This window comes from Cyanistes caeruleus, chromosome 13 (genome assembly GCF_971803275.1).
Source record: "Cyanistes caeruleus chromosome 13, bCyaCae1.hap1.1, whole genome shotgun sequence".
Taxonomy (NCBI): domain Eukaryota; kingdom Metazoa; phylum Chordata; class Aves; order Passeriformes; family Paridae; genus Cyanistes; species Cyanistes caeruleus.
Window position 1 is genome coordinate 10268996 of NC_141713.1, and position 22813 is coordinate 10291808.

Below are 22813 nucleotides of genomic sequence, written 5' to 3' on the forward strand. Positions count from 1 at the left end.
TTGGTTTTTTACTCTTTGAATTTTACTGGTTTATAGCAAAGAAATGTGAGATGAAGTCACTGAAGTTACTTTACTGGGCTTCCCTCATTGTGTTAATTCTCATTAAAAAGCCCTCCCAGACTTGCTTTTCCTAAAAATGGGTAACCCAGCACTGCCAAGATTTATGCTGGGTAATCAGCTATTCAGCCTGAGATTTCTCTAAGAATGGCAAGCTTTGGCCAACATTCATTTTCAATTGCAACAATAACCAAAAAGTTTGTGTCATGTTGTTTCAGGACAGTTTACTTTCTGTAGCATAAATATACATGGAAAATATTAATGGAAACTAGGAAACATTCAATTTTCATGCATCCCATCTATGGTACAGTATAAGTCGCTAAGTTGAATTGTGCCAGCTAATCATTCCTCTTTTATTATAAAAAATTGCAAATGCCTATGAAGGCATGTGGACAAAAGACAATGGTTCCAAATATGTAGCAGAATATTCTTGAATATAATAGTTTTTGTACACTGGATTGCCTGAAGCAATTGAGCACTTGCTGTGTATCCAGCTGAAATGTTCTGCACCTCTGCTGAAACCCCAGGGGAAGCCTGGGTCTTCTGTGCCCTAAGTCACAGGCCTTGGAGGTGCTGTACATCCCTACAGCTGGAATGAAGCCGGCTTCTCCAGCTGACCCAAGAATACAGTTGGCTTCTTTCAGAGGCAGCTGCGTGCAGCCCGTAGCCAAATGAATGGGTCATCACGATGAGGGGCCTCTGAGAGGAGAGGGATATGGAAAAAAGAGAAGAGAATTGCCAAAATGCCTCCCCCAGCAAAGCAGGCTGATGTAGAAAGTAATGTTAAGTGCAGTTCATTTGGTATAGTCACACTAAAAAAATCCAACAGAAAACACTCAAAGTCCTAGAAATTGGTTATTAGTCAAGATGTTGATATACTCTTCCCCTGAAGATTAAATAATTAGTTTTTTGAAGTGTCAGAGGCTTTACTTGTAATAAAATAGTGAATTTCAGGTAGAGTGCTGCATCGTTAAAAATATACACATTAAAAATTCAATATTTAGGGTGTTAATGATTTTTTGTTTTAATTTTCACTCAATGTCTCTTTTGGATTTTTTTTTTTTTTTTTTTTGGTATAAGTCCTAAATTTGTAAGGATGGCAAATATTTCCTAACATATTCAACATTGCATAAGTAAGGAAGGCTTTAAGAACTATGATAATTTCTCTGGAGATGAGCTGCAGCATCAGGAGGAAAGGCAAAGATGGCTCTATATTACCTCTGCTTTTCCTTCTGAGGCTGCCAACTATTGAACTAGAGACTATGTAGGCCACTGACAGGTGGGGGATCTGGTAATTTCAACAGCACCTTTTCAGATCTTTGAATCACCTTGCACTGGCCATATTTCCTTTGCACAATTCTTCACTTCTTTCTCTGGACTAGAGCTGCTTTGCTTCACTGGACCCAGCTTTAATGGATGGGAGTCAAACTAGATGGTTTTGTTCTAAGCAACTATGCAGGAGATAGCTCATAAAGGAAGATTTACAAGCCAAGTTTAGTACCACGGGATCTTGAATTTACTGCTTCTAGAAGACTCAATGTTTTCATGATGTCAAATGTTTTCAGCTGACAATCTTGAAATGTTTGACTCACTGTTTATCCTATAAACTCAGAATGGAAAAACAATATTATGTATCTGTGTTTCATAAACATCTGAAATAGGTATACCTTCATAGCTGGCAATGAGGATAATCTGCTTGCGTTGATATATTTGATGCTGTAAGTTTGTTGACATTACATTTGCATGCACTTTAGGAGCTTGGAAACAGTAGGGAAATCAGACATTTCTGTATTTGATTGTTCTTATTCCCTTCTGTGTTCAAAGTAGACCTATGGTTGCCCTAGACCTGAATGTTGCTTACCATGTAACAGTACACTAAATTCCTTTGGCTCATGCCCCTCAGTCACTTGGAGGGCTGTTGCAGAAGATAGAAAAATGGTACAGCCAAGCATTCTTCTCTGGTTGCCAGGCTCCTGGGAGGAATAGCCAGCCCTGTAGTTAGAAAGGTCAAGAGAAATGGAAGCTCTAACATGGTGCTGATTTTAATACAAACTCTAGGAAACCAAACAGATGTACAGACAATTAAACTTGACTTTACTGGGCAAACTGCAAACAACTTAGAAAAAAAAATTAAAATTGGTAGGCATATAGGTAAGTATGTCGGGCAGAGGGATTAGTGCTGCTTGTGCACTAATTTCACAAGCCTATTAAGAGTTCCTTGAAGGATTCAATGAGCACAAGGAAGACAAGGGAAATCTATTTGATACTGCTGGTGCTAAAGCTCTAACATAAACCCTGTATTTTTATCAAGAGTGTTACTCTAGAAATATACCTTTCATGACCAGCATGGCTAGGGGTTTTAGGAATTAGAAGCAGTTTTTAGAGCTGTGTTCTACTATCTGAAGTGGTGGAATCTCTTGAACTACTAAAATGTTACTTCATAGTACAATGGATCGGGTGTAAATGCAGTGCTTCTTACATGCAGAGCCATGGAACTGAGGTTCTGATCAGAACAGATACTGGAGGTTTGGCCTGTAAGTGAGCAGTGTTGAAATGCTCAATGTGGTATAACATAATGCACGTCACCCACAGATCCCACACATGTGCTCTATTTAGTGACCTCACCACGGCCTTGCGTAACACTGCCTCTTAAGTCTTAAAGTATTTATTTTTATGATATCTTGCATAGAGAATGCATGAAAATTTTTTAATAGTTTTCATTAGCACATGAAACTGCCAAGATTGGATTCAAGGTTTGAACACCAACAGATGGATTTAATTTTTTCATTCAGATGAAACAACAAACTGTCATCATTTATTGTATGCCTGATTAATGTGCTTTGGTGTTGTCTTGATAACTTGAAGCAGTGGCTTTTCCTTTCATAATAACACATTTTGTAATATATTTCCTTTTTGTCTGAGATACAGACTTGGCTCTGGTCACTGGTACAAATGACACTGTAAACTCAGCAGCACAGGAAGATCCCAATTTTGTTATCAGTATCATGCCAATACTGGAACTCTGAAAAACAAAACAAGGTATTGAAAGACAGTGACAGTTTAGTACAGTGTTAGTTATGATATATTCATTTCTTACAAGAAAAGTGCCAACATATATAAATATAAACAAGAAATGTCTTTTCTAAGTCAATGCCTCAAAGATGAATAAACAGGCACATGTTTAGCTGAAAATGACCACTGCCTATATCGAGAGGGCAGAACTTTGCAGAGGCCTAGAAAACCAAATCCTGGCCATTGCCATCAGACCATCCATATGTTGGAACAGCTGAAATATTGCATGTTACCGTGATTGCTTGAATCTACTGTGTTCATTTTCATGGGCTTCAAAAAAATTCAAGCATTTTTTTTTTGTTTCTTACTTCATTATTTTTTCAATTAATTCTTTTTGAATGAGCAAAATAAATTCAACCATGCCTACCTTAGAGAGCATTCTGCATTTAAGAGGTTGACGCTATAACTTTGTTGGCCAATTTCCTGGCAGCTGCTTCAGGATGGATTTTAAACCAGATTCCCAGAAAAAGTAAGCCATATTCAAAGAAAAGAGGAAGCTTTTGATGATGTAAAGGTTTCTTTGCTATATTTTTTTGCCAACACAGTCATGATAGAATAAAGTGCAAGCACTTTTGTATTCTTAACCAAGAATTAAGATATTGAAAACAGGTATAGAGATCAAAGCCAATATTGTAACCACACTCAGATGCGTGTGAGGTTAAAAGATAAAGTAACGTCATCCAACTGCTTTAAGTGGACTGAGGTGTGCTATGTGACACTTCAGACAATTGAAGCTGTACCAAGTTCCTTCTTTTTTTGCTGTAAACATGAAAAAAGTACTGTAGCATTGATTCTGCCCAAAGAAAGCTGTGAACAGAAAAATGATACTGCATGTTTCAGCTGCATAGACTAATCACTAGAAAATGCAGTTTCAGGTCAGCTGAAATTCATGCTGCATTTGACAAGAAATTTAGTCATGAAACTGAAGCCTCAAAAATAATTTTTGAAAGAAATAAAAGATTATGATGTTCTTTTAATACAGAATTTTTATTTAACATTAGGAAATGAAATGAAGGCTGAGTTTCAGCTTGAGCAAACTTCTTTTGCTGGAACACAAAGTGTTGGTCTTCTGTAGAAAAGACAAGAGTATGCTTTCTTAAATTTAAAGGAGTTTGATTCTCTTCTATTATTAGTATCCATCTCCAAAGCAAATAATTTCAGAAATTGTACTAAAGCTTTTAGATTTCATGCCAGTTAAACTGGCTTATGAGCCCAGGTTCACAGATAGACATTTTTATTCAGAGGCAGAAATTACTTTTACAGGTAAGGGAAGCACAGTGCACAGGATCAGAGAAGGAGCCAGACTCAGTCCGGGGTATGTTGGTGGAGCACATTCTCTTCTGTTCACTCTTCTGTGGTATGTTTCTAAACATCCTATTGCAACATCAGTGGTCTGAGAAGTCAGCAGTAAAATCATGTGGCAACCGCACAAGCATTGCTAAAGTTAGACAAAAATTTCCACTTTCCATGAGGTGAAAATACAGTCTGCTGTCTGTTTTGCATTAGAGAACTAGTTCCCATCTCTTACTCTGAAACTTCAGAATTATTTGAATTTATTTCTGGCAGATAGGGTGAAGAAATCACACCACTCTGAGTAATTTTACTTTAATGTGATATACTATCAAAATTTGACAGCATCTCATTTCTCTTCTGAATCCATAAAATGGCAGTTATGTGTTATCTTTCCCAACAGGCCAACAGGAAGAATGTGATAGATTTTTCATATAAACACTTCCTTTAAATGTTGACAATACTAAGTTTGATCAGTCACAATTAACATTCTTAATGACAGCACTGGGATTTTAGTAAAACGGTGACCCTCAAGTCAAGGAATAACAGTTTAGGAACAATGTTGAGTCCTTCAGTACTTTAGTAGGTGACCTCATATTCTGCTATCAGTAGATCAGGAGTTTAACTGCCACATATTTTGATCTTGGTGGGAAAGCTTTCCTGGTGTAATTGTGCTGCAATCACCATTAACTTTTGTGTCCCAGAATACTCTGAGACACGAGTTAATGGCACCTGGGAGTGTATTAACTGCATTATAGTAAATGATAAGAAATTAATAGGAGGTTTGCCTTCCTCCCTCCTTCTCTTGGCACTTTTGAAGGTAGAGGTATGTAGGATGGATTTTCATATCATATTACATTTTATAGAAGTATGCTATAACCATCACTTATATAGATTGATCTTTAACACATTCAGGCAAAGTACTGAAACACAGTGAGTGGGAAAGGTAAGAACAGATCCTTGTGTTACTTTGCAGTTGGACCTGAAGACTATGTGGAAAACCAGATGGACTCAAAAATTGCAAGAAGCAGTAGCAAAGGAATTAAATCAGGTAACATTACAAGTGCTTTGGGAGGTTTGCTGTAGATTCCAAGTTGGCATCTCTTTTCAGTATCAATGTATCTTTACCCCATGCACTGACATGACCCTTTATTCAACCTTGGCTTGGATGACATTTCTGCTACCTTCCAGGAAAGGAATTGTTTTTTGCAGTAGCTCCCTCTCTTATTCATTTTGAGAAAAGGATTAAATACTCCCTCTGACCAAGCTTACAGGCATGCTAAAGTGAAGCCTCTTCATGCTCCTGGCCAAACAAAGAACAAAAATACCCACAATAAGCAAAAGCAGATGGCTTCAGTGGCAGGAAATGAATGAGCCAGACTGCAGGTAAAATGGTTCTCTGAACACATCGCGGAGGTTTGCACTGACAGGTTCTTTGTTATCTGGGGCCTCCCCACAGGAGGCCAGATGTCTTCTGTTGTGAGAGGAGATAGAGATGCTCTTCCTTTTCCTCCCCCTTTAACTTATGGCTGTTTAAGTTACTGCTAATGGAAGCAGAAGCCTGTTTTTCCCTCTTGGTCTCTGATGTTTTTGGAAACAGAAGAGATAGTGAAGGGGTATTCTGATATGAAAGAAAAGGCCCAGAACTGGCCTTTACCTCCCCATGACCCTCAATTTAAAGAACAGGGAGGTCAGTGCTGCTAATTGCACTTGAAAGGATTAACCACTTGATTGCTTTCATTTAGTGGAACAAAATTTTTCTTCAGTCTCAAAGCTGGGGAAATGTATCAGTGGTACTGAGATGCTTTCAGTGTGAAATGGATGACTTTGTTTGGCTTATACCAATATCAAAATTAAATAGAGGATGTAAATATTTTTATATATATTAGAGAAGGGGCAATTACATCTCCTGCTCAGACAGGACAGATTTGCAGCAGAAGTGACAAAAACCTCCTTCCTGCCCCCATAAAAGGTTATCAGAGGAATTGCAACAGACCGTAACCAATTACAGATATTAGGTGTGCCTCTGTCCCTTGGTATAACAAATTACTCTTGCATTACACTGAGGTTGCACTGGAAGAAAAAGAATCTGAACTCAATTCCTGGACACAGTGTGCCAGATTTAAAATCCTTTCTGTACATTAATTTCATCTTAGAGTTAAAACTAATTTTCTTTTGGAAAAGGTTCTTAATTCCCATTGTTCAAATAAAGTGAGGAATACAAAACTTAAATTTGGAAACAATTTTTCACCTTATGAAACTATTTTCCAAAAGTAACAAAGAACAGCTTATACAAGCTTTTATCTGACCTCTGCTTCTTAAATAAAAAACATGTTTTCAGGGAAATGTGTCTTGGAAATAACTTCTCCTCTCCCCCCAGATTTTTCTCTCTGGTTCTTGTAAAACATTAGGTCAGTGGGTTCATTTTATTTTTGTTTGTTTAAAGTGGGTGAAAGTTTCCTTCTCAAGATATTGTACTTGTGTGATTTAAAAAAAATAATTACAAAAATCATTGTTTAAGAAATACCAGGACAGATGGAAATGTCAAAAGACTATCAAAATTCATACCAAAGGAAATAACATTAATAATTTAAAAAAGCCAAAATAACCTCTCAATAACAATAAGAACCAAATGAATAGGCAGTGTTGTTTCAATAGCACTGAGACATGACTGCTGATTTTTCTCACTGCTTGGCACATGAACTCAATATGTAGGTAGATAGAAAAATTATCTCTCATTCTGACTTCAAGCCTGTGTTTCCTGTGGTGCTGTTATAGTTCATGCACATTTCATGTGCACTTCACATAACATAATCAGCATTTTGTTCTGCAAATGGGGATATATTTTTGTTGTTCACTGAAATGCACTTTTATATGCACTTGTGCAGATGAGCATACAAATATGAAGTATGATGTAAGAGAGTATTCGTATCTAGTGTTTGAAGCAATACTAAGATTTCAGTATCTTGAAGCATTAAAAATGCAGTATACAAACCAGTTGTTTGAGCCTGGATGGATTGCTGTGTAAGCATAAAACAATTTTCTTGAAGTGTTTTCCAAGGTGCTATTTCACACACCAGGGTGTGTGAGTACCCTCCTAAAGAGTATACTACAAGTGTTAACAAAAACTGGGATGTTTTAAAAAATAATCTATTGCAATTTTTCAGTCTGTCACTTTGACAAAATGTATTTTGTCTTAAGTAACACATTTCTGAGAATATTCACAAATATTTATCCATCTTATATTGTATCTTAAATGAAACATTTTTTTTCTACCTTAGGAATGTAAGTTTTATTAATGTATTATATGAAATATATTCATATAACTCTGCTCTAAAGTTGTAGCTCAGGTTTATTACCTCTGCCAGCACTGGCTGAGCTGGTATAGCTTGGAAAAACTACATTCAAACATGACTCTGATAGCAGTGCTACGCCGATGACAAAACTCCCATCAGCACAAACTCTTACTTATACTGTTCTAAACTGCCCCTTTACTGCAAAAGGAAAAACGAGCAGATTCACAACCTGCCTAATATAAGGAAGCCTTGTCAAAAATGTTGTGGTCAGAACCACCATCTTTTATTTTTGGTATCTACAATATGCCATAGTGACATTTGTTAGGTTAGTGCTCCCCCAAATAATGATATTACATAACAGTAATAAACAATTAAGTTCGTTTGAATAAGTCTAAACATACCCAAGAAGCTGAGAATAATCCTAATATAAAAGTACATGAATGGTACTACAGGAATAATACGCTGTATAACAGTGTTTAAAGAGACCACTTTTTTATTACTAGAATAATTTTCCAGAATTAATCTTGAAAGTATATAATTCATATTTAATTAATGTGCTCTTTCATTCTGTATTGCTGCCACTCTACTCAGCAACTAAACACCATCTGCTCATTTCAGTAAGCCTTTGATGCCATGAAAGTGAAATCAGTATTGCTGTGTAAACCACAAAGAAAACATCTGATGTAAGAATTAGTAACAAGAAAAGCCAGCATGCTAATTCCTTCTTACAGTTAAGAGATCATTCCTTATGGCAAGAGGGGTCAAGTCCTCCACTCCCATCTCAGGAAATGTGCTCATCACAGTGAGCACATCAGGCCTGTAGGTTGAAGTACAGCAATATTTAGCAAAATGTAACTGTTTTCAAATAAGTATCTCTAATCAGACTGCTCATCTGAGCAGTTCTACTGTCTCAAGCATGCAGGATGAGGTCTGCAGCTCACTTCTGGACATTTATGTAGAGTACAGTCTATTTCCAAAAAAAATCCCAGTTATGTTTGTAGAGTTTATTGTTACAAAAAAAGAGTAGTGTCATGCACCAACAGACAGAAAGCTTACTCTTTTCCCACACAACACTTGGCATCTTTAATCAATGTGTACATAAATGAAAAGAAAAAGAGCAGATTATCATATTGTCCTTTGTAGCTCTCTTTCAAAATCTCCTGATGATAGTCCACAAGGAAATAATAAATTGCTTCTATTGTGGAAAGGTATGTATCTGGTTTTCCCTTCTGATGACGCCAAAAGCAAGTTTTCCTTGTCTTCAACTCAATTTGCAGTAACCCTGTCAAGGAAAAAAGATGACCTAGATTAGGCAATGTGGATTGGTGTCCAGAATGTTAAACAAGACTTAAGTTTTGTTTTCTGACTTTGCTTGCTAGCCTGCTCAGTGCCTGCATGAAAAAAAAATTCTCTTTCTGTACCTCCGTTTTTCATCTGTGAAACTGATGCAGTAATTTTATCCTCCTTTTGGACCACTTTGGAATTTGATGAAGTGCTCTAAGTCCTAGGTTACAATCTTCATATCTGCAATTAATTACAGGTAATCCTTTCATTAAACAGCCACACACCCCTCAATAAACTGCAGTCGCTTCACATGGCAAGGGTGCAACCCACACCTACAAAGACTCATCAATGTTCATAAAATTTTTATTTAATCTTTTGCAAAGTTTATACTTTTCAAGTGTAAAACAGAATCCCTCAGACTGTTAGTGTTGCTGAAGTGAGGACTACTTTCAAGAGCCAGGAACTTTTCATTTGTGCTTGTTAAATAATTGAAATTACTCAAGAATAAGCATGACAGCATCTCTCAATTAACTTTATTAGATACTAAAAACATTCCCACATAAGATGAAAGAGGGAATTTGGTGTCTGTATGGCACAAGAAAATAATCTACTTACAGTCTCTGTAACTAATATATTATTCTGATGAATTTTAAACATGTATCTTGGTTTTTATGTTTCCTAAGATGCACAAACTATTCAAAACTGAAACCACCTTAATGGGCTATCACTTTGTAAACAGGATGGGCAGTTGGATCATGAAGAATGGGGTCAACAATATCAGAACCAGATTGTAAAGTTACCTTTTTTTATCACAATCTGATACTCTGTCTCATGGGACAGTTTAGTACAGGTAACAGTACAAAAACCTTTATGGTCTAAGAATTGCTTGGAAGTTATGGACAGAAAAGCTTCAGTAAGGTCCAAATTCAGGCTAGAGCCCAGCACTTGTAATTCTACACTTTTAACCTACAAACTGTGTTTAATTCTTTTCAGTGTAATTGCAAGAGGGATTTAGTTGTTTGCTTTATAGTTAGGAATGTATGGTATCCTGCATTGTAGAAGAAATCTTAATTACAGCATTTAAAAAAAAACCCTGAATGGGAGAATCTGTCCCTGAATTTAAATGTTATTATTGGCATTTCAGAACCAAAGCCTCAAAATAGCATAGTCTAATTCTTACCTCTAATAATCCTACACATGTGAAAATTAAAATAGCAGTAGGAAACTGCATTAAGCTTATTGCCCTCAAGGGTTTTCAACACTTGAATTCTCATCCCTAACCAAAGTGAAAACTTCCATCAAATCCAGCAGCGCTTCCACCCTAAAAGCAGTGAAGTAAAACTCAGGGATGATTCCTCCAGTGGAAACTCCCATAGTTGTGGTTTGAATACAAACAAAAGTTCACTGAAGGCAAGAGTATGGACACAACTGAGCTTACCACAAGTGCAGTATCAGTTACTTTCAAACACAAGATTTTAAGACATTTCATAAAAAAATATAAAACAGAGAGGGTTAAGGATAAAAGGTTACTGAGAGTGTTTCATCTGTACTGTATCTGTATACAGCCAAAGGCAATGTTTGCTTACAAACATGCACTGTTCATATGAAATCCCACAGTACTAATGTATCAGCTAATAAAATATCTGGCTAATACAAAGCAGTTCAAACTCACAGGAAAAAAACAAAGCAGTCAGTTTCTTTAACAATCATGGTGATATTACCAATAAGCTTCATCACTCGTGCGAAAGTCATCATTAGCATTAGATTCAACTGTTTGTTTTCTGATCTAGGGATCACTTTTAATGAAGTACTTAATCCTAGGCATTACCAACTCTCATATATTTCTTGTCTTTAACTGATTTCGTTTTGTTTTCTAAAGATATATTAAGCACTTTTCCAAGATATAGAAGTATTTTATGTCCAAGTACTCTCAGCTTATTTTAAGATTGATATACTCATTTGCTTTCTCTTGCAGCACACTTTACTATATTTATTGCCTATATAAATATAAGCTTACAAAACACAAGGCTTTTCTTTACATTTTCTTGGCTTTGTTAATGTTTTCATTCAGTATTTCTTGTAACTTAGTAAGTATGGCAATTACTTTTTATTTGGAATTATGAACACTCCTTTTTGAACTGTAGCATATGATGAATATTTTGTTGGATGATGACTTCATTTGCAATTGAACTAAAAAATTAAAACAGTTCTCCATTTTTCACGTATGTACAACATAAAAATGTCATCAGTTTATGCCTAAAGAAACTCTGTCCCATTCATCTTGGAAGTGAAAACTGCAATCTCTAAAAGGGGTATTAATGCAATTTATATTCTTTATGACAAGTACTAAGGAAAGCAATACATGCATGGTCTATGCACACTGTTACATCCAAAGTGTGGATGGTTGAAATTCTGTGACTTGCATGACACTATTAAATCTCACAGCAATCCTGAAAGGCGCTCAGAAACCCAGGGGTCTGCAAAACAGCTGGAACTGAGATGTTCTAGAAATGAGAGAGTAGTCCACCAAATCAGCATTGTCATGGGGAAACGAAACCATTCAAGAGTTCCAAAGTAACACCAATTATGACTTTTTGACTGATATATGCATAGGCTTCCATGGAAATTTTCAGTTCCCCTGGCTGCCTGTTACTTTCCTTGAATTCATCCTCTTAAAAGAAGTTTCAAATGCCTAACATTAACTTGAAACATGCAATTCCTCTGATCTTTGCAGTAATACTTCAATGTAGCTAATAGAGTATGTTTTGTGTTAAACTAAATACTTATAACAGGATTTTAATTAGCCAATACATCATACTAACATGTAAGATTCTTTAATAAACTGACTAGACAGCAAAGCAACATTCATCTTCCATGTAAGAAAGTCTGTGAAATTCCTTGTAGGATACAGTGAGAAGCAGTAGTAGTATATATGTGTGTATATATATATATTGCATATAAACTTAACAACCTGCCTTCCAGCTAAGTGCACTTTTTGCACTAATAGAAGTATTTTCAAACTCCTACTCATCTCAAAGGAAATTGAATGCTATTGCTAAATTGTTTTGTCTTTTGTGGTTTTAATTAGAAGGCCTAAATGTAAACTTCTTGTAAAGAACCTAAGAAAAAACTTTTTGCTGAATTACCAGTTCCTGCTTTCAGAGTTGGAAGGGTGTGGAGGGCAAGCAGCCCTTCCCTTTTTGTCTGGAGTAGTGAACTTGTGGAAATATCCATTAACAACTTCAGGAGAAAGAGAACCCAAGCCAGGACAAACCTGTGCTGAACCTCCTAAATTCCTCATTTACCTTCTTGGGGCCTGTCTGCCACCAACATGTACACAAATGGTCCTTTGGGTCTCTGGAAGGCAGAGCAGCCACCTGCAAAGGAATCTTCCTGGTTTCCTTCAGAGGCCATTAAAACTACTGTTTTGTAGTCTGTTCACTGCCTAACGTGACAGCTCCCCTTCTCTGAGACTGTGGAAATTTGCTCCAATAGAGGAGTGAGACAAATAGATATAAATGCTTTCTTAGTACTAGTATTATCTTTTTGTAAAATAAACTATATGTCATGAAAAGTAACAGAGTCTGGCTCAGGAAGTATTCTTCAGCCCTGGAACAGGCTGCTGAATTCTTCATATGCACTCAGATATAGGCTGCACATAAGCTTACATCGTACTGAGGTCTGTTATAGTCATACATCCCTTAATCATTTCTGCAGCAATAACATCTCAGTATCAACTTGTATTTTTTTACCTTGAAGTCGTTCATCAGTTATTATCTTGTTAGTTTGATTCCAGGTACTGTCAATAAATATTATCTTCTTCAGTCTAGTGCCTTCACTCCTGCCGCTTGAGATGCATTCATTTGGATTCTTTTCTTCTTCAGGTTCTATTTTTGCTTGTTTAAGAAGTGGCTCTCTGGAACAGTCATCGTCACTAGCACAGACACCTTTCTTGGTGTACTTTTGGAGATGGAAAGCAATATCTTTTACTGAAACTGAATTTGGGCCAGGAAATATAAGTGCTATCTGAATAAAGAAAACAAAGAGATTTGAGTGTCAATAAAATCTAATAAAACAACAGGATTCATTGTATTAAAGAACAGAAATTTTCTACCTTGTCTGTAAACATTTAAGCCAGGACAAGATGAAACAGTATCTCTCAAACATATTCTGTTGTCTAATATAGTGTTAAATCCATGTTAAAAACATGTTAAAGAATTGAGATCATTAACAGGAATTTTTATTTAATGTTACTTCCATGCTACTCTCTACTGCACTCTACTAATTCTTAACACTTCTGTATAAAAAGATTTTTCAGCCAAGACAATGGTGTCAGCCCTGAGGAAGTTCAAATGTCACTTGTCACTGCAGTATATGGGGCAGGAGGGCCAAAAAAATAGCTTACCATTTAAATGAACATATACATGTTCATAGCTCACTTTTTTGTGCTCTATGCTATGATAGACAAGTGTTGCATTTTCAACTTTTTCCTCTGTCATAGTGAATGTTAAAAATTTTAAGGAGGTTTAAATACTGCAGCTGCTAAATATGAGCACAACATTCAACTGCTGTTTAACTTGCTCCAAGTTGAATACTTTTGTTAATAGGCAAAATATTTCTTCAGGTACACAGTAAATCCAATTTCCATTATGTGATGTGATGAACATAGAAAATTCAAGGTGGTTAAATAGTGCTGTAGTCTTTCTCAGCACTGGAGAAAAGGTTACAGTGCAGAACTCCGTGTTTGTGGAGCTAAGCTTTGAGAGAGCACAGGATGGACTGCACTAATGGAACAGTGGTTTTCTTCCAGCAGGGCACTACCACTGCAGGAGGAAGCTGCACCTCCCCAGTATAAAGCCTGGCTATCTCTAGAGAATCTCTTACTTCATGTCTCTTCTCTTCATATTCTGGAATGCAAGGGTATTTATAAATTGTAACATCATCAGGTGCCAGGAGCTTAGCATGCACAGCAGTGCTTTTGCCATCTGTTTCATTTGGGTGTTTAATAATATCAATCTTCAAAGGTAACTAGAGCAAAAGAAGAAAAAAACAGTACTTATCATCATATTTATGAACATCTGTACAAAAACTTACTCAAAATTTGCAAGAGATTCCTATGGGCATGTAATTAAAACATGTTATAATTTTTGATAGGTTTAGAGCTAAACTAGAGACAAGTTAGAAGAAGCACCTTTTACATTCAATTTTTGCAAATACCTATGTAAGCAATGATGCTCTTTGGAATGCTGCCAGATGTAGTGTGGTAAAATAAGTTGGTTGTGATCTTAATTTCAGCAATATAATGGTTCTAAATATGAATACTTATCTCTATTAGGTATTTACCCAACTGTGAAAATGGCTATTTCAATGAAAATACACCTAAGTTTACTAGGTCAAAATTCCAAAGTACTTCTAAAGTATTTTCATGATGCTTTCAAACTCCAGTGTCTTCAAAATGCATCTTAGATCCTAACTGATTTTCCAAAATGTCTTAGTCCTCTCTGATAGTTTCCCCAAGTATCTTAGCTGAAAGGCATTACACTATTTATATTTTAAGAGTAGTTGTTGGAATTATAGAACCATGACATATAGGAATGTCTTTTACATTTCATGTACAATTCACCCCTGGTTATGGACAAATTTTTTGTTCACAATATAACGTGTCCTAGCCAGAGCTGTTAGAAACTGAAGAACGCGCAAGAACACCATAAAGAATCTTTCAACAACTAAGTGAAAACATAGTTGCATGAGAAGCTGAGTGACTTCAGCCTATATTCTCATCTACAAGATACATAAATGTTTATGTGAGTATTGGAACATTTTCAGTGTTTGTACATGTAATTCCTCAAGTAAGAACAGTAATTTTATCTAACTATAGTTTATTCATACTTATAGCTATGTTCAAGATGAATGTCTGTAAAGAATGAGTCAGAAAAGAAATAGCTGCAGATGAACTATTCTCTGTCCACAGTAACTAAAACCCAAAAGATGTTATAAAAAATTATTAAGAAATATTAACCTTCACAGTTGGAATTTCTTTGGTAGGGACAGTTTCAACAGGAACAAAGCATGTATAACAATAAAACATCCTTGAACTATTGCATCGGGGGCATTTAGATCTCCCACTCTTTTTTGCCTTTTCCAGTACTTCCTGCGATGCTAACTGTAATTGTTGAAGTGGATTATCTTGAAACGATGATGGAGTCTGCAGTACGCTTTCCAAACACTCACTATTTCTTTTTACTCCTTGAGTATTTTCTTCATTTAAAAGGGTAGATGAATTTAAGGACATGGTTAGCTGAAAGAGACAAAATGTTCTTAAATAAAAATCCAATTTTATGAACTAATCTGCTAGAAATTATTCAGTATTATTCCATTTAACAAAAAGATCTCATCAAAGAAGGTATTTCCTACAACAGAAAGAATAATAAAATCATCTGATTCAAGAGATTTCAGGAGAGCATGAGATAAACAGCTGGAAAGAACCTGAGATCTGTACCCTTAGTGCACAGAAGCACATTCATTATCCCACTGACTTAACTCCTGCAGAAGTCTATTATTTCTCTGTTAAGATCCGTGTCTAAAAGTTTATGAAAACACTGGTAAGCAGCATTTACCTGGATGAGCAATCCCATTAGTCTCTAGCATGACTACTGACAAGAAATTATATACCTACAGGATAGAAATTCGTCAAACAAAAGTTAATTGTGCAAATTTAGATCTCCATCCTAAAATTTATTGTGTGGGGACAACCAAATAACCGGAATGAAATCGCTCTTAGCTAGAACTCTGTGAAATAGAAGAAATTTTCCAGAAGAGCTTGAGGCAGAAAAGTAGCAGCTAGATGAGGGCTTTGCTGCCCTATGTACCAGACAGTAAGTGGTGACCCAGTATAGACTTCTGCAAGTTTGTGTTTATTTAGTACCACTGATGGATTTTTTTTTCAGGCTTTCTTCAGGACAGCTGTTGTCTCACCCTCTGCAGCTGACAGAGAACTGTCACCATGTACTGTGAGCAAGACATGAGAAATATGACCGTGTGCCCACCCCAGGGCAGACAGACTTAGCTGTGCTCTCTCATCCTCAGAGCAGCCCCCAGCCAGCAGTCTGCACAGCCTGCAGTAGTTACAAACTGCCTTTGGCACTTTGTGCTGCATCACTTGCAATGAAGTTATTCTCAGTATTTACTTTCAGCTAATTTAGGTTTACTTTTTCATGTTGAGGATCACACTTATGAAATGATGTAGCAAAGTCGTGTTTTATGGATGCTAAATGCAAAAAGTAAGCAGGGAGCTTAGTCTCTCAGTCTGGCCTGAGAAAGCATGAGAAAGAATCCAAAAGAATCCAAACAGTCCTTGGTAAAGGACAACAATCTTAGCAGGAAACAGTCAAGGGGTAGTGTTCCACTTAACCAATGATGGTGGATGTGTTGCTTTAATGACCAATGAGAGTTTTACCTCTCGGACCTTCTCAAACATGTGTATAAAAGAAGATTAAGAATAATAAACTTTGCTCTCTTGGACAATGAAGCTAAGGGAGTCAGTGTCGTGCTTATAACCGTTCCTAATAAAGTGCGACAATGTTTAACAAAAACCAACAAACAGTAAATCCTGAAATGTAATCCAAAATTAAGCATTTAAATAAAATCAAAAAACTCAGCTAAGTTTCCAACTCAAAATTAAAATCAATCCCAGAAAAAAATATTATTTTCTGGTTAAATTAAGTATTCATGCATGCTATGATACCTTCTCCTCTGCCAGGTGTAACTTTTTAAAGGTCAAGGATGTCCATGCAAATAAACGCAAAATATAATACGCATACGAATTTTCTATTTGTTTTCAATTCGCTTTCAAGTTTCTCTGAAATAAAGCAAGTATACTTTACATCTCAGAGTAACCTGTACTATTATCAAGTTTCCTCAGGAAGCAGAGGGCGAGAGGCCCTGGAATTGGACATGCATTCCCGGCCTGCAAACTGATTCTTTTCAGTGTAATGCCTTGCACTCTGTGGCGCTCAACGGTGACACCCTGAAGCACTTTTGTTATCGATACTGACAAGGGATACGCTGCGGCCTCAAAATAATAGCTGTGCCCAGGCTGCAGCACTATCCATAGAGAACAGTACACTGCAGAAAGTGACAGACTACAATTCTAAGACCCAAATCTCACTTCAGACACGTATTTTTAAGACTAAATAACAAATCCGTCTGCACCTCATCTCCAAGCCCCTGATAAATCACTGCCGATGGAGGGGTAGTACCCTCCACACTCCAGCTGCAGTTCTAGGACAATTCAGAAGACCGGCCGGCCCATGTCGGGGGTTGTGTAAAGCTCACGGGGGTGCCGTAAGCTCTCTCTGTCCGCTGCCCGCTGTCAGCCCAGCGCGGTGAGCGCAGGCCGGCTCCGGAGCGCCGCGCTCGCAGCTTCTGCGGGCGGAGATAGCGCAGGGCGGGCACGGCCCCCGGCCGCTGCCTCTGCCACCGGAATAACAGCGCGGTTCTGCCGCTCGGCCGCGTCCGGATGGCCCCGTCCCGCCGCCGCAGCGGCACCAAGGCCCCGTGGGAGCAAAACCGTTTCCTACCGCGGGCCGCCCGAGCCCGCCCCGCGCACAGCGCGGCCCCCCCGGCGCTGCCTCCTCTTTCCTGCCGCGGAGTTCCTCGCCCGGCTCCGGCCCCCCAGCGCTGGCCGCTCCTCACCCGCCGCCCGGCGCGGCTCCCGCGCGGCCCTCGCACGGCCCGGAACGAAAGTGCCCGGCTCGGCAGCGGCGGGGAGGCGGGGAACGGAAGCAGCCCGGGGCTGAGTGCGGCTCCCGCCGGGCTGCCTCTGGCCGAGGTGTCTGTGTTTGGCTGCGAGCCTCACGCCCTGCATGGGTGTTCCGAGTTTTGTGTCACAAAAACCTGGCCAGAAGCCGCTTCCAGCTACCTGGGCAGCGGGGGAGAATCCCGCCGTTCCCAGCTGGGCCCACGCCAGGTGTTTACTGCCTTGGGTGCCGTGCCCAGCGCTGTCGCCTCCGTGAGGCGGCACCGCCTGGAAACCGCTGGGGTGTCAGGCTGCGGCTTTGGCTCCCATGAGAACTCCAGGAAAGATAGATCAGATTTTTTTTTTTTTTTTTTTTCCCCTGTATTTTTCCCGGCACCCAGTAGTATCCTTAGAGCATATTTATTGACTGGAAGAATTGTACTGCTGCATTCCTCTCTGCTTGTTTTGCAGCTCTCTAAAGGGAACATGGGATCTCTTCTGTGGGGTTGCTTGGCCTGCTTGAGGATGCTGCTCCACTGTAACATTTTCTCAATATTCAGCCTTTAGGGTGAACTTCGTCTAGCTGCAATCTTCACAGAGCTTCCAGCTTGTAATACTGAGTACATGAGAATAGCGGCAGATTTGTCACTTTTTCTTAGTGTGCTTTTTAGAAGTACATGAATAACAATAGTATAATATTGTGGAGGTAATGAGAAGAAAGTGGAAGTTCTGTCTTTGTGATTAAGTGCCTTTACATATCTTTTACATATTTAGTATGTTTCTTAACTACCTGTGTAGTATTTTGTGTATTGGGAAAACCTACAGTGAACTTTATGCAATACTAAGAGCTTTGACTGTCGGTTTTACTTTCTAAAGTTTAAATATTTGCTAATATGCGTTATCTTAGAGGTTTTTAAAAGACATTTGGGTGAGAACAATTCTTGATGTCTATCAGCATAAAATACAAAAGCCTCCTTTTATTTCTGAAGAATTATTAGGGTCTCAAAATTTGGTGAGTCCAATTGGCTTATTGTTTTAAGTACCCATGTGCATGGAGAAGTTAACATGTAGGAGTCAGGTGCTGAGCAAGTATTTGAGCTTAGCAAATATTTCCATATTGAGAATTGAGTGTAGATTGTATTTCCAAGACCCTTGGGTACTGCAAAAGAGCTTTGTAGAAATGGCAAACCTTCAAGAGATCAGCCTCTCTGCTGTTAGCTTTCTTTTTTCTTAAAGCTATACCATGGAGGAAAACGTGTGCCTGCTGTACAGCAATTTTCTGTGGTTGGAACTGGTTGAGTGATGCTGAATCAAGCTTTGTTTAAAAGATTTTATCAGGCCATGCCATTACTAACATAAGAGAAAGTTTTGAACCCTGAGGCGAAAGGTTCTGAGGGTGATGAAAGGGAGAATAGTTGCTTCTGATTTTTTTCCTTTCTCTCTTTTCTTACACTAGTAAGGAAATCTTTGACTACATATGCCTTTCTGGTTTGTTGAAGAATTCAGTATAATGTGATTACCAGTGATTACCAGTGATTTGTCAGAATGACATTCTTTTCGGAAGAAGCAGGACATTCCTTTTGACCTGCCTGCATTATTTGCAAGTATTGATTCACTCAAATCTTTGAAACCAGAAAATTTGCTCTTTTGAGCTTTGAACCAGAACTTTTTCCCCCATTGAAACAAAGAAACAAAAAATGTTTGAAAATATGTATAACATTTCATTATAAAATTCAATATTTTTAAAAAAAGTTAATATCTAGGAGGAGGAACCTGACATAAAAACGAAACACTTTAATTTAGGATAATATCAAAACAATTTTTTAATTTGCTTTACTTAACCATTTTACTCTGAAATCACAGAATCACACAATGAGCATGTGTGTATTATAGTTTCAGTGCAATCAATAACATTCCAGTGATTTAATTTTTTTAAGAAATAATTTGTCTTGCTGCCCTGCTATTAAAATAGAGCATGTCAATGTCCTTCAGCAATATCAGAGTGCTTAAAAACACTTTGATTATTCTGTGTTTAATGCTTACTAAATTATTTCAGGAAAGTGAAATAATGAATTTGATGATCAAGTTCAAACAACTACCTTTGGTTCCAACAATTTGCTCAAATATTTAAGCTTCTAGTTTAAATTCTTTGCTAGATCAAGGAACAGTTTCCTCCTGTGCTTCCAAGGCTCCTTCTCAACAGATGGAAGGCATTACTGGCCTTTCCGAGAACTTAAATTGCACATGATTTTATTTGTCTCTTTAGAAACATAATGACCCTTTTTCTTGAGTTATCTCCTTTTCTAACTAAAAAGTTATAGTCTTTTTAATTACTCTGTGTCTGCTGTAATGGGCCTCCCTGGTCTATTTCTGTTTTTCTGGCTCTTTGAGATGATGTAATCCTCTCTGAATGCAGTACATGAGAGAGGAGGAAAGCACAGTCTGCATTGCAATGTTGCCAGAATTAGAGATTCTTAGATGTAAAGTACATCTTGTTTGTGATTCTTTATGCAAAGTAAATCTCACAGATTACTTAATTTAAACTTTGCATTTGTATAATTTTCAGAAAAAGGTGTTTTACAGTGTACTGGTTGCAGAAGGAATGGCTGACTTTTATCTCTCTTGATGAGCTTTACTTTTGGGTGGGTAAGTTACAAAAAGATTATTCCTTTAGTGTTATATATAAATATCTGTATGAACATCAGACAACTCTCAGACTTGGAGAATAGAATAAAAACATGTCTGAAGCACAGAAACGTGCTCAGAAAGTGTTCCCATGCCAGTGTGGCCCAGTGTAGCTAGAGGAACATCTTAGTGCCCTTGAACAGAGCCGCCAACAGGCATTGGCCCAGATAAGTGTTTACAGCTTTCCCTCAGCCTGTGAGTGTGAAGTGTCAAGTTGATAATTTGAAAAAGCCTAATAAACTAAAGTCCCAGTCCTGCCTGGGTTTTAGGGACATTTTGTTTAGGACCAAAAAAATTGCAGGCAAATGTCTCTGCAAGCATGTTCTCTACAGATCATGCTGTTAATAAAGGAAAGGTGACCCTAAAATGGAAACTTTTAAGCCTTCCAATCCTTTCAATGATACAGGGGCCCTGTACAGTTTGTTAAGTTTTGTGTGTAGACACACTTAGGTGTAGATCCAGATATATATATATAAGGTCTTTGCCTATTTGGAGCTTTTAATCAATAAAATCATCAATCCAGCCCCTATTTCTTGCTAAACCTGGCTAATTTTTTAAGACATTGTTACTGAGCAATTTACTACAGAAGAAAGCTCTGACTCAGAAAAGTGAGAGGTGGAAAGGAGTATTAAATTTTTCAAAATTTTTTTATGGATAAGACAAGAAATATCATTTTTTTTATTTTTTATTTTTCCCTTGAATACAGAAATGGAATTACACCTATCTCTGTATGTTTTTTAGGGGGTAAAAACCCCCATATTGAAAAACTATTTTTGTTGCTTTACATCTCTAAGAGTATCTTGTAGTCGCCTAAAATACTGGTTTTAGACCTTTGTTCCTTATCTGAAATATATTCACAGTTCATGGTGTGAATTGTCTTAGTTGAAAATACTGTTTATTTTATTGTGTGAAACAGAACTAATTATGCAATAAGTATTTATAATTTTTTCAGGTTCCCAAATACATTGCTGAGGAGCCAAATGGTAGAAATGTAGAGGTGAGTTTCTTTAGCTTGCATTTAAAGAAGTACACAGCATTCTGTCTTATGGATATGGTTTGACTTGGAGTCAAAATACCTCTGACAGCAAATTTTTCTAGGATTACACAAATTCAGATATACTGGGTAATGGAAATTCTAAATACTGTGTAAATATGATGACTGCCTTCACCATAAAAAGTGAAAATATTGGGGTTTTTTACTCAACTTCAGTGGGAATTAGCTATGGCTTTAAATACTTTAGAAAAGGCAAATGAGAAGTCACAGCCTTTTCCTGTAAATTCAGGATTTTAAATAACAGTTGAAAAAACCAGGGCTGATTTTGCTTTATGTCTCTGCTGCCGTTGTGATCTGCTTTGGGCAGTGATCCCTGGTCCTGAGCAGGTTGGTAACTGCTAGTTCAGGGTAGCTTTCTCCTTGGGAAGGTCAGTTTGGGCAGAGTCAGAATTCAAGACTCTGTGAAAGGTCAAGGTTCTACATTGTTTTATAATTTCATCTTGAATTGGAAATGTATAAGCTTTCATTACTATTTATCTTTAACATGTAAATGCTTAATGTAATAAAATACAGACTAGATAACTATACCTACTTAGAGCATAAATTAAACCAGAAGTAATTTGTTTTACAAACAAATTAGAATTCTCACTATAAAAATTCTCACTATATTCACTATAAAAAATGTTTTTCAAATTTCATAATTAGCTATCAAAAAATACTTCCTTTATGCTGTAGAATCAGTAGCATTATATTGGTACAGAAATATATATAAAGAGGAGCAGATTCCCAGTATTCACCAGATCATTATCACCAACATAAAACAACCTCTCTGAAATTCTGACTTTTGACCTTTTTTGCATATTAAGTTGCTGTTATTAATACAAATTATTATTTTTTGCAAATCAACCTATCATCAAATAGTATTACACTGATTGTATTTCACAGTCTGTGTTGAAATAGTTACTAACTGATAAGAATATTGTAAATATTCTGAGTGAATTTTGACTGCTTCACATTTATAAATGAAGGATACCTAATTCCTGTCATTTGTCCAAGTCTAAATACTGTCAAGCTGATAAAAACAAGTCGTGCAGAGTGAAGGGTAGATTTAAAATTCAGGTGGTTGAGCAGCCTTGAGAAACTCTGTGTCTGAACACTGAACTATTGATAGCACTTGCCACAAAACACGTGTGTGCAACAGCAACATTTTTGAGGAAAAGTGTTTAAAACACACTCAGAGAAGCATGCTGGTTGAAGTTTACAATGTACAGAAGTAATCACTAGTCCTACAAAATAATACTTTTTTTTTTTTTTCGCCATAAAACCTAATGTCTTGACACCCAAAGAATGGCCATAGATCTTACTGCTTGCACTGGGTAGAAATCTGATACGAGTTTA

The 22813-nt window shown here is 37.3% G+C and overlaps 3 protein-coding genes across 50 annotated transcripts in view; 2 read left to right on the forward strand and 1 right to left on the reverse strand.

Moving 5' to 3' along the window:
* Nucleotides 1-15346, forward strand: part of LOC111934108 (NAD(P) transhydrogenase, mitochondrial-like) — an 82116-nt gene extending 66770 nt beyond the window's left edge. For 6 of the 13 annotated variants that reach the window (XR_015276059.1, XR_015276058.1, XR_002867022.2 and 3 more), the window contains 4 exons: nt 2986-3096; nt 4393-4486; nt 5396-5470; nt 12884-13096. Coding sequence is in view for 6 of the 13 variants with exons in the window: in XM_086849942.1 (XP_086706068.1) it covers nt 2986-3083 (98 nt within the window). In the remaining 7 variants the exon portion in view is untranslated. Of the gene's footprint in view, nt 1-2985; nt 3097-4377; nt 4487-5395; nt 5471-8333; nt 8399-12883 lie in introns of those variants that run through there. The other 7 variants (XR_015276062.1, XR_015276060.1, XM_086849943.1 and 4 more) reach the window with 5 other exon arrangements.
* Nucleotides 8191-15291, reverse strand: DTWD1 (DTW motif tRNA-uridine aminocarboxypropyltransferase 1). The gene is made up of 4 exons (XM_086849940.1): nt 15019-15291; nt 13884-14027; nt 12752-13025; nt 8191-8997 (listed from the first exon to the last, which is right to left on the reverse strand). Exons 1-4 carry the CDS (start codon nt 15289-15291, stop codon nt 8768-8770), a joined length of 921 nt encoding a protein of 306 aa, XP_086706066.1. The 3' UTR covers nt 8191-8767.
* Nucleotides 15347-17487: 2141 nt separating the features above from the next.
* Nucleotides 17488-22813, forward strand: part of LOC147650694 (uncharacterized) — a 74153-nt gene continuing 68827 nt past the window's right edge. For 14 of the 36 annotated variants that reach the window (XR_015276075.1, XR_015276074.1, XM_086849951.1 and 11 more), the window contains exons 1-3: nt 17864-17967; nt 20303-20378; nt 21374-21418. Coding sequence is in view for 12 of the 36 variants with exons in the window: in XM_086849951.1 (XP_086706077.1) it covers nt 17864-17967; nt 20303-20378; nt 21374-21418 (225 nt within the window). In the remaining 24 variants the exon portion in view is untranslated. Of the gene's footprint in view, nt 18443-19192; nt 19337-19860; nt 20383-21373; nt 21419-22813 lie in introns of those variants that run through there. The other 22 variants (XR_015276067.1, XR_015276068.1, XR_015276064.1 and 19 more) reach the window with 8 other exon arrangements.

Excerpts from the sequence above, each read along its gene's own strand:
- DTWD1 (XM_086849940.1), bottom strand. The coding sequence starts at position 15,291 with ATGTCCTTAAATTCATCTACCCTTTTAAATGAAGAAAATACTCAAGGA. Across the intron at positions 14,028-15,018 it reads AAGAAATTCCAACTGTGAAG|TTACCTTTGAAGATTGATAT; the intron begins GTTAATATTTCT and ends CTTTTGCTCTAG. Across the intron at positions 13,026-13,883 it reads ATGAAGAGAAGAGACATGAA|ATAGCACTTATATTTCCTGG; the intron begins GTAAGAGATTCT and ends TTCTTTATTCAG.